Raw genomic sequence first — 11,601 nt, forward strand, 5'->3', positions numbered from 1 at the left:
TCTGTTCAGAGGGCAGATCCTTCGCCCCTTTTAAACCTCAACAAAGCCCCTGCATTGTTGGGTAACACCAGTTCCCCAATCCAGCTGTTCACGGGAAACCCGGGATTGCCGGGGAAGCACGTAGTTCACTGGGCCCTGCCATTCTGATGCAGACAATCCGAGGTCCAGGGCAGACAGCACAGGTCAGCAAGCTTGCCCACGTGCCGATCAGTGGCAGGGCTGGAGAGCACACTGATGAAGGAGGTTCTGGAAGTGTCTCTCTAAGCCACGTTTCCCTCCCCGAAGGCTTTCCACAGGCTGCCCAGTGCCAGTCGGCAGTCTTGCACTCACACTCCTCCCTGCCGCCGGGTGCTGACAGATGGAAGCTATTCTTATTATTTAACATTTATTAAGCGCCCACAGTGTGCTAGGAGCTGCATGGAACAGGGGTGTGGGTGGTCCCAAAGAATTTGTCCCCAGAAGGCTATGGACACATGGAGGGAAGGGGTTGGGCTTCTCTTTCCCATTCAAAGTCCACTCCTCCCAGCCAGTTCTGGTTCCAGCCCCAGAAGTCCTACTAGAGCCAGTGGACAAAGATTTGGGCAAGGATTCCATATGAGTGAGGCCTTTACATCCTTCTTGGTGTGTGACCAGTAGCCCCAGCTCCCCAGGCCACTGACTTAGGGAATGGGAAGGGTTGTGGGTTTCATCCCACCCAAGGCCATGGGCTATGCATGTCAAACCCCATGGTGGTATCTCTTTTTCTCTTTCATAGCATTCCGCAATGGTACCCCACTCTGTCCAGCTGCACCAAAAAGCATGTCCCTGGTTATTGAGAATCTCCACTGAGAGAGGGAACAGAGAGTTACAATTGTGCCCACTTAACGCCCAAATCCAGAGAATCTCTGTATGGAAAAGAAAGTGCAGCAACCCAGGATATTATGAAAGAAAACAAAACAAAACAAAACAAAACAAAACAAAACAAAACAAAACAAAACAAAACAAAACAAACCAAGACAGCAGCAACTCTGGCCATCCATTATGGAACACCTACAATGAGCAGGGGTTGTTCTCCATGCTTCACAAGCATCATCTCATCAGATCCTCTGGGTTCCTTCCCCCATTGTCAAGTTGAGACAATGGAAACTCAGAGACACGGAGCCCCACATCACACAGGGGCCAAGATGCCTACTCAGATTGGTCTGAGTGGGGCACCCAGACCTTGGCATTATGCCAAGCTTCCTGAATAGCAGCATCGTGGTTGCACTGCAAATGCCTTGGGTGTGGTCATTTTTGCACTCTTTTATGCCTGACATTGACTTTGGGAGGTAGAGAATATTGCATATTACTCCCATTGTATAGAGGAGCAAGTGGAGGGTCAGAGAGGTCAAACAATTTGCCCAAAGTCACCAGGAGAAGGTCGTGGCCAGATTCAAGCTCCCCTGGTCTAGATCCTATGTTCTAAATTCTCTGATCTAAATCCTTAACTGTGCTACCTCATGAAATGAGAAGAAATGGCTCTTCAGAGAGCACTTTGTGAAAACACCTTGGAATGCGCAAGGTGACTGCCTCCTCCAAATCCTCTCTACCTTGAGGAGCCAGTACAGATTAAGGAGTGGAAGGAAAACTAACAGCTAAGGGAGGTCATCCTCTCTCCCAGCATGGTATGCTGAACTCACTGCATTACTCTGAGCCAGACAGAAGGTAGGACAGGACAAAACTGAACCACTGTTTCAGAGATAGAGGTCTTCCTCAAAAAAACAACAAAACCTCCACCCTTTGTCTCCTGGAACATACCAGAAACCCTCTTATTTGGGATGGATAGAGGAACTATCTACAGGAAGCCATCTTCCTGAGGGGCGCCTGGGTGGCTCAGTCGGTTGAGTGTCTGACTTCAGCTGAGGTCGTGATCTCACAATCCACGAGTTCGAGCCCCGCGTAGGGCTCTGTGCTGACAGTTCTGAGCCTGGAGCCTGCTTCAGATTCTGTGTCTCCCTTTTTCTCTGCCCCTCCACTGTTCATGCTCTGTCTCTCTCTATCTCAAAGGTAAATAAACATTAAAAACAAATTTAAGGAAGCCATCTTCCTGGAACTGTAGAAAAATCCATCGCAACTGCCCAAGCCACTGACAGTGGTGGGGACCTCATACTGTGTGGGGTGAGTGCAGTCGAGACTCTACAGAGTTCCACCATCAAGCAGCTGTGTTTAACCTCTGACTTTCTTGCCAGCGATGTGGCCAGGGACTCCACCTCTCAGGAGAGAGACTGGGTCTTAATCATCTCAATGTCTCCAGAGCTTAGAAGACAATCCAACATGGAACCCTGACCCATGAAAAATTATTATAATAAATAAATGACTGTCACAATGCCTCTGTCTCTGACTTTTACAACCCGGAGAGCTCAAGCTAGGAACTAGGCTTTGCAGAAGACAATGGTCCCAGTTCCCCAGAGGAAAAGACGTGCAGAGTACTGAATTCAACGTTTCTGGACACCTCCTAAGGTTCAGCAGTTAATCAAGTGGATATGCTGGCTTCTTCTACGCTGGTGGGATGCATGTGTGATAGGCCTATCTTTAGACGTGAGAGAAACATAAATAGGGGTGAGCATCTCTGTCATAAATCAGCCGGGGAAAACACTTACCCAAAACAACCTTTAAAAGACAGGGAGGGGGTTCTGCTTCACCATCAAAGGCTCAGATTGCTGAACACCAAAGCAGCAAAGTGGAGTGTGAAATCCACAACTCTCTCCAGCTCTGTGTGTCCCATGCCAACATATTATAAAAAGCAGACTTGCTGATATAGCATGCCTTTAAAATGATCAAAATGACAGATGGTTGCTGCAGAAACACATCCTTTTTATAGGACTGATATTAATCAGAAGAGATTGACAGTGTCCCTTTAATCTTTTAATTAAAAATAAAGAGTGCATTTCTATAAAACAGAACGGGGCAAGTCGCTAGGATCTCCAAAGTGCTTTGCAACGATGGACAGTCCACATTATTTCAAACTTAACTGGAAGGCTTTGGTTTTTCTTTCTTTATATATTTATGTATGTACATATTGCTAATATAAAGAGACATGAAGTTGTTGATTTGAGCAGCCCAATCTTGCTTCATAATGTTGTTATTGAATATGCTTATCAGACTGTCTTTACTTCACTAGATCATGCATGGTGTCCTCACCTGAAAAATAGTCAGAATGCTCCCAACATACCCTAGTGGGAAACAATACTGTAATTAATTTAGGTGGGAAGATGCTAAGTAAAATTGCCGTATCTAACTTCGATACATTTGATCGTTAATGGAGAAGCAAAATGCGCTAGATGATATTTAACTGCTTGTTGAATGTGATCACTGGCATCGGTCAATGAGGATAATAATTTCTTTTAAAGTTTTATTCATTTTTGTGATAGAGAGAGAGAGACAGAGAGATAGAAGGAGACAGAGCATCCTAAGCAGGCTCCAGGCTCTGAGCTGTCAGCACAGAGCCTGAGGCAGGGCTTGAACCCATGAAGCACGAGATCATGACCTGAGCCACAGTCAGACACTTAACCGACTGAGCCACCTAGGGGCCCCTGAATGAGTTTAATTAAGATCAGAGTCCCACACTTCCTTCCCTGGAGAGGGTGTATGTAGGGTTCGGGGGAGCAAAAAAAAACATGTCTGGATGTCTGTAATACCTTCAGTTAGGATTGCTGATCATGAGAAGCTGACATTTGCCTGTCCAACACCTTACTGTGAGAACAAGACTCATTTTTTCCCTCTATTCACAGCCCCTACAGCTCAGTCAGGATGACAACACCATCCAGATCCAATGTGAGCAGTGAGGCAAGAGGACTGCTTTCAGGGTGGGCATGGTTTGCAAGGTAAGCCAAGGAGACTGCTATCTGGAAATTTTTGCAGGAACAGTTGGGAAAGAGACTTGCAAAAAGATGGATTGGGATGTGAGCCCCGGAGATGCTTGGGGACCATTTGTGCCACCACTTAGATGTGGTGTGCTTGTGAATGAAGATCCAGAAAAGACAACCACAGCAGAGTTGTGGAGAGACATGACTTGGGTTGTTGGGAGACTGAATTCAACTGCGCCTGAAGCTGGATGTTTTCTTTTTCCCCTCTAAGCAATATGCATTCGATTTTTGTCAGTTGCAAATAAAAGAGTCCTAAATAAACGTTCATCATACATCTTTCTCTCACTTTCTCTTTCTCGAATAATGCAGAATGAACATCTACCATACTGGATACAGAGCTACAGACAGAGATGGAGATACACAGATATAGATGAGATACAGATATAGATACAGCTATAGACATGATATACATATACATATGGATACGGATGTCCCACATCTTTCCTGTGTATTAGGGTGGAACCTTTGTGTGGAAAGGGGTCTTGGGTGTCTTTTATTCTGGCTCATCACCCTCTCTTAGTTCAAAGCCTCACATACAGTAGGTGCTCGATAAACAATCGCTAATGAGATAGATCCCATTTAAAGCTCACAAACACCCTGCAAGTCAGGGATTCCTGCTTTTGTTTTGTAGCTGAGCACACAGCCTCGGAGAGGTTAACTGACAGGCCCAGGGCCACATGCTTAGTAAATGCCAGAGCCAATACATCAACCCGGACCTATTTGACTCCAAACTCTCCTTGCCACCTCCCTGACTCTTTAATTTAGTCTGCCGTTGACATGGCCTCTTCGGCAGTACAGAAAAGTCACTTAGTGACTAAGACAGAGCAGCCTCAAAGTAAATGACACCACTAACATTTACATCAGGTGTGCCTTCTGATTTCTTTCCAGATCAGCAGATACTCCAAACATGTAGATAATATTGCAGGGCAGAAATATCAGGATATGAAACTGGCTCCACCAGCCATAGACCAGAACAAGTGGAATTCTTTTTCGTTCACCCAGACATGTATCCAAATGATCTCTACCTTCCTCTACCTTCCTCTGTCTTTCTGTCGGGACAGCTTCTCCACTTGGATAATTCCTGGCATCACCACATATGTATGCAGATCCGCCATCAACTACATTGCCAGATTCAACGATGCTGATTTCTGCTTCGGAATCCAGAATGCAGGGTTTGCTCCTACCACTGCTATCCCTATCAGAGAGGCACTAATCAGCGTTTTTCTGCCACTGTCTACTCTAGGAAGGTTAAGTCAGAAAACACACAGCCTCTAGAGAGCTTAGAGTCTCTGAGAGAAAAGACGGACGGCATTGAGTGCTCAGGACCCAAACCCAGGAAAGTGGACACTCCCCAGCGGTATTCACAGAAGGGTATTTCGGAGCCCATTCCTGGGTAGAGCGCTCAGAAATTCAGGCCGTAAGAGTTATTTCAGAGATTCTTCCAAGATTCTTTCCACCTATGCTTTTTGATATTTGAGTCCTATGTGCAAACAATCTCAAACTCTACAGTGCAGTGGGATGGGGAGGATACCGAAGTTCCTTCTCGCTGTGTCACCCCAACACCATGAATTCACCTGAATTCTCTGCTCTGGTAGGAAGACCTCTCCTTAGTTTGCACTGAATGCCTGCCGGTGCTTTAGAGCTCAACTCAAACACCACCCTTCCCTTTTAACCACACTCTTTCCTACTCTAAGAGACATCCACCTGCTCCCTCTCCTGTTTTCATATGCATTCCCACGGATGCACCTCAACAGTAGACTGGTCAAGAGGGAGGATTCTGGCCCAACATACCTGATCCAAATCTCAGATCTGTAACTGACATTCCTGTGAACTTGGACAAGCTCCCTTTCTCAAGGGTCAGTTTCAGGTTCTTCATAGGTAGAAAGGGCACCATAATCCAAGACTCTGATTCCTTATTTGAGATCACTGGGGTCATGTGTATTTTGAAATTTCAATTTTTTTATGGGGGACGGATAGGAATTGTCTTTTTCAGAAAGGTATTTCAGGGGAAACATCGATTATGTAACACTCTCAGCAGGGTCTGGGACAACATTCTGAAATCAAACACTTAAATATCCCTGTAGCAAAATATGTGAATATTCACACTAAGAGGGATAAAGAAAGTCTATAAATAGCCACACATCATTTTAGGTCAAGTTTGCTTCCCAAATCAGTTTTGGTACCAAACTTCTCCCCAGAAAACACCCTGATTGACAGAGCTTTTTGGAATTTAAAATTACAGATAGGGGATGGTAGGCCAGTAAGTACTCAACTTAGGGTTTTGTAAGAAAAAGTGAGATAATATACCTGAGTATTTAGCACAGCACCTGGTTCATAGCATTACTCAATAATTGTTACCTGTCATTCTTTTCTAATGTTTTTACTGTAGTATAAGTTTTGTGTTTATCTAGTGTTCTCTTCCACTGGCTGTGAACCTACATGTCAGTGGCTATGACTATCACTTTTGTGTCCTGGGTGTCCTGACCAATACCTCGTCTAAAATATGTGAGCATTAATGAATAACTTCATTAACAAATGCATGGTGACGTAGATGGGGTTCTGTTTACACTGACTTCCATCTAGAAAAATGGTCTTTTGACCCACTATCTATAATATCTAGATGAGATGGGAATTATCTGTCCCAGTATGGAGAACGATCTAGCCACGTATGGCCAAAGGGCATACCCTTTGTTTAAGTATCTACAGTGAGGGGTGCAAATATGAACTTATAACCCTGAACCAAGGGCTCATTAGATCTAAGCACTAACCAAACATACTAATCATTTATAAAGCCATTGTTTTATTATGTTGCTTGGTATGCTGCGGCCATGGTCTATGGTTTAAATAAGTCATCTTGGGAAGTTCTGGATTCAAGACTGACTTTGACAATTGATTTGTCAGACCTTCCTTGTTTTCAGATCAGAGAGTGCATTGATCATTCAGTGTATTGTTGAAAATTTAGAAGTAAATAAAGAAGTTTGAGAGGAACATACATTGTTTCTTTTTATCCCAAGATACCAAGATTGAGATTCATACAAAGGGAAAGGATTAAGGTTTATACAATGCACTTGGTAATATTACTCTTTAAAAAAATTTTTTTTTACATTTATTCATTTTTGAGAGACAGAGAGAGACAAAGCACATGCAAGGGAGGAGCAGAGAGAGAGGGAGACACAGAACCTGAAGCAGGCTCCAGGCTCTGAGCTGTCCACACAGAGCCTGACGCGGGACTCGAACTCCCAAACCGCGAGATCGTGACCTGAGCTGAAGTCAGATGCACAACCATCCAAACCACCCAGGTGCCCCGGCAGTATTACTCTTTCTCTTCCCTTCTGCTTCTCACTACCCATGAAACGCTCCAAACTGGTTCAGCTCAATCCCCTATGGTCATTCAGAAATTCTTTACATGGCTAGAAGGAAAACCTATCCACCTTTCCATATATTCAACGGGTTTTGATAGCAGAAGATGGCTTCAGGAGAACCGGCGTGATCATGATCCTGGCTTTCTTGAGGGATGGCGGATGGGGATCACTGGTAACTATGGAATTCGGTCCTAGAGCAAAAGATCCTGGTGAGCAACGGCCTTAGAATTACTAGAAAACGGCTCTACTCTGTTTCTGCCAGACAACGTGACGCTCTATTAAAGCCTGTTATGATATCTGGTCAGTTATTTATTGTTTTCTTCAAGGGAGTAGACCAAAACAGGGCAATGCTACTAGTATTAATTTAAAAAGTGGCAGAAACTCTTCTGCCACAGAAATGTTGGCTCTTGAGGTTGGAAAGACCTTGGGAGGAATCTCAGACTCTGATCCAACAACCCTGCCAAGTGGCTACCAAAGCTCTGTCCGTGTAACTCCAGGCATAGGGAACTTGCTACGGATGATGGAGTACACACACTATTTTGGACCACTTTTAGTGTCCTGCTGATGACATTATTAAGGTGTGGGCGGCACCTTCCTTCCCTACAGGGAAGCTCTTGCAACTCTTGAAGAGTTGGAAAAAAACCCACAAGGTCAAGGAACTGGTAAGCAAGCTGATACAGCCTGCTGGGATACAGGACAGCTGGCATCAGAAGGCCCAGCTAGAAGGTGAGTGTGTGTGTGTGTGTGTGTGTGTGTGTGTGTGTGTGTTACAATTTTTCTCTCTTTGAGTTGCTTCTCCTCCCCTTGAAAATGTTTCTGCAACCAAGTGATCTGAGTTTCGTGATGCCAATGGGTAAATAACACAGGGTCTCTCAGCAAACCAGAAATGAAGCTGGTCTCTCTCCAGCTATACCATTTTAGTGCATTCCAGGGGAGTGAGAGAGGAAGAAGATGAATATGTCACAGCAGCTGGTCCAGAGCCTCCCCGCTGCACTGCTCTCCTGACTTATGGGTAACTAGTTAGCAAAGGTGTCACTTGGCAAAACAAAGTATGATCGGGCTAAGATTTGCAAGTAAAATCACTTGTTCCTTCCAAAAATAACTGGATATGTTTTCTCCAACACTCTGCAAAAAAGGAAGAAATAGGGCCTCCCCAATTTCTCAGCTGGCCCGTGCGTCTCCTCATCTATCATTGGGGTAATACGTCCAGAGTGGCATTTCGTAATGACAGCAACATTCCAGCAAATCGATAGTTATTCAATTCCCAACAAGCTCTCAAGTCCATTAAGCCTGATTACATTCACCCATTTCAGTGCGTGCCGTTATTTTTCCTACACCGGCACTTAATCTATAACAGGAACTTATGAGAACTTTCAAAAGCAATTTCAGCATCAATCGGCATAGAGTGAAGGGCACGATCTGCTTGTAATTATTTATCGGACGGGCGGCAGAGGGTCTGACAAAACTCCAACAGCCGACCTTCACCCCAAGTTTCCAATGGAAGCAAAAGGCCTTCCAGTTTGCCACGGAGTCCTCCTTCAGACTCCACGCACACCCCACTGGCCTGCTTACACCAGGAAAGATGGAACGATTTCCATGTTGTTACGGACCATTCTCCAGGCAGTGTGTATATGTCTCACGTATAATATAGGGGTTTCCAAGCTAAGCAATGGCCATACGTCTAGGACGATAGAACGTGTTGTTATTATTGCGAATCGCCCCTACATGTCTCGAATCACCCAAGTTCTTAAGGTTCACAAGCACCATTTGGAAAAGGGGGGAAACTGAGTTTGACCAGAGCCCTCCCCAGAAATTTTAATTAAGAAGGTAGGGTACTGCGCGATTTTCAAATATAGTTGCGGAGGGGGCACAAGGATAAGGGTGAAAGGGTGCACTAAACACAAAATACATTTAGTTTTCCTTTCCCGCAGAAACAAGAGACAGAATTAACTACAAAGCGATGGCTGTTCTCAAACAAACAAGAAAACAACAGCAAAGCAACCATCTGGGTTTCCCAGGATGTTCAGGCTCTGTGACTAGTAGGTGTTCGCTTTCCACGGAGAACTTTGGACATACACCCAGAAGCCAATGCTTGTTTAAAAAGACAAACTTATGCTAAGGAGGGGGGGGTGGAAAGTCCCAAGTATCTTATTGGTAGATGAGTCTCCCTGCACAAAATTAATAGGCTTAAAAGTAAAACCAACACACATTTCAATCCTCCACTTTCTTGCCATCATTAAGATGTAAACAGCTGGTAAGGGAGTCCTAAAGTAATCTCTGAACTTCATAAATGAACCATCAACAGCGTGTTCCTTTTTGCCTCAATGCCACCACTCGACCCAGGTGAGGTGGGGGGCAGGGCACTTCTATAAAAATAGACAACCCACATGAAGGCAAACATATAAATTAATGCATATTTCATGCTCCTTCTATTTCCTGGGCTAAAGCTCTTAACCAAGTCACCTCATGATAAGTTACTTTGCCTCATGATCTGCTCTGGGAGACTGAGTCCCTCAGAAAGCTGGGAAGGAGAGCAAATCCTTTGCCCCGTGGTCAACCTCCTGAAGCAAAGGCATGAATGTTAAACAGCACCCAGATCGATACAAGCAAATATGGCTCAACTACACCATTTATTCAGCCATGAGAGATGTCAATAGCCAGATTAGGGTGATCCATCTTGGTGATTTCCTACTGTCTTCCCCCTGACTACATGAGGGCTTTTTCCTGTATTAAAAGTGTTTGCTTTCTCAACCATAAAAATTCCAATTATTACTCTGAGCGCTCTGCAGTTAAGTTGCTGGCTGGCAGTGGCCTTGAATTACCTGGATCAGTCCGGGAAAGTAGGGGGCTGCAGGAACAATCATAGGCACGCCATAGGGATGCAGGAGTACTCCTTGAGAAGGCAACATGCTTTACGTGAAGGTATTATTCCCTCTGAAGCTCAACACATCAGTGGAGAGTTAGGGGAAAATCTACAGACCCAACTTCTTCGGAACTACAAAGCCGAGAGCCAAATCGCTTCTGTCACGAGCCAGGCACTCATCAACGCCGAGAGGGGGAAAGAAAGAAAATCCGCATCAGCAACTCTTAATGTGAAAGTTTTCTTCCCAGACGCCGAAGAGACACGGCAGCTGCAGACTTGAATCTACCAAAATGGAAGGTGCTATTTTGGGAACGGCTTGCCTAACATGACTAACCAAATACTCTTCATTAATTTAGTTCTCAGAGAGAGTGAGAGGGAGGCCAGAAGACTGAGAGAGAGAGGTATAGGCCACAGGAATGGGGCTCTTCCCGATGAAGTTGGGTAAAAGGCAAGGGACAAAGTCTGCATGGGATTTTTAGAGAGGAAAATGAGACTTGTAAACTGATAGGATTATCAGTCGCTACTTAAAAATCAAGTAGGTAAATGTGGGCACCCTTTGGCACTGATCCAAAAGAAGCTAAGGAGATCATCTAATCTGTGCTTCTCTCTCTTTCTCTCTCTGTCACTGGCTTTAATTTAATTTAATTTTATTTCATTAAAAAAATGTTTTAATGTTTATTTTTGAAAGAGAGAGACAGAGACAGAGTGGGGCAGGGGGTGGGCAGAGAGACAGGGAGACACAGAATCTGAAGCAGGTTCCAGGCTTGGACCTGTCAGCACAGAGCCCGACGTGGGGCTCAAACTCACAAACCGCGAGATCATGACCTGAGCCGAAGTCGGACACTCAGCCGACGGACCCAGCCAGGCGCCCCTCACTGGCTTTAATTTTAAAGGGGCAATCTGTGCAAATCACACGATAAGAATACCAGCGGGGCGCCTGGGTGGCTCAGTCGGCTGAGCATCCGACTTCAGCTCAGGTCATGATCTCACGGTTCATGAGTTCGAGCCCCTCATCTGTCTCTGTGCTGACAGCTCAGAGCCTGGAGCCTGCTTTGGATTCAGATTCTGTGTCTCTCTCTCTGCCCCTCCCCTTCTCATGCTCTCTCTCTCTCTGTGTCTCAATAATAAATAAATGCTAAAAAAAAATTAAAAAAGAAAAAGAATACCAGCTAATACTTGCAGAGTGTGCTACACACAGAGAATGAACTAAGTTGTTTACACAGGTTATGTAATGTTATTCTCACAACTCTCTGAAGTCAGTACTGTTACCAGTTCCAGGGAACACACAGAGAAGTGGACTTATACTAGTCGAATCGGTTTCCCACACGTGTACCCTTGTTAAGAGTCAGTGCCGGGCCCCGAACACAATTCCTAACCAGGCGACTCACTATATGCAGCAGAGTACTTCATTCTCTAACAGAACTTCGCATGCTTTCAAAACAAAACAAAACAAAACAAAACAAAACAAAACAAAACAAAACAAAACAAAACA

At 44.8% G+C, this 11,601-nt stretch overlaps 1 protein-coding gene and 1 long non-coding RNA gene across 27 annotated transcripts in view; one reads left to right on the top strand and one right to left on the bottom strand.

Moving 5' to 3' along the window:
• RBFOX1 (RNA binding fox-1 homolog 1) overlaps positions 1-11,601 on the bottom strand; it is a 2,071,930-nt gene that overhangs the window by 346,176 nt on the left and 1,714,153 nt on the right. The window contains exon 1 of one of the 26 annotated variants that reach the window (XM_040458723.1): positions 10,069-10,335. The exons of 24 other annotated variants lie outside the window; for them this stretch is intronic. In XM_040458723.1, the coding sequence (XP_040314657.1) occupies positions 10,069-10,155 (87 nt within the window). In that variant the 5' untranslated portion in view covers positions 10,156-10,335. Of the gene's footprint in view, positions 1-10,068; positions 10,340-11,601 lie in introns of those variants that run through there. One more of the 26 variants, XM_040458722.1, reaches the window with a different exon arrangement.
• LOC121019353 (uncharacterized) overlaps positions 7,979-11,601 on the top strand; it is a 7,161-nt gene continuing 3,538 nt past the window's right edge. The window contains exon 1 of the long non-coding RNA XR_005785544.1: positions 7,979-9,285. This is a non-coding gene — a long non-coding RNA (uncharacterized LOC121019353). The remainder of the gene's footprint in view (positions 9,286-11,601) is intronic.

This window comes from Herpailurus yagouaroundi, unplaced genomic scaffold, assembly GCF_014898765.1.
Source record: "Herpailurus yagouaroundi ecotype Mexico unplaced genomic scaffold, PumYag 222, whole genome shotgun sequence".
NCBI classification, from domain to species: domain Eukaryota; kingdom Metazoa; phylum Chordata; class Mammalia; order Carnivora; family Felidae; genus Herpailurus; species Herpailurus yagouaroundi.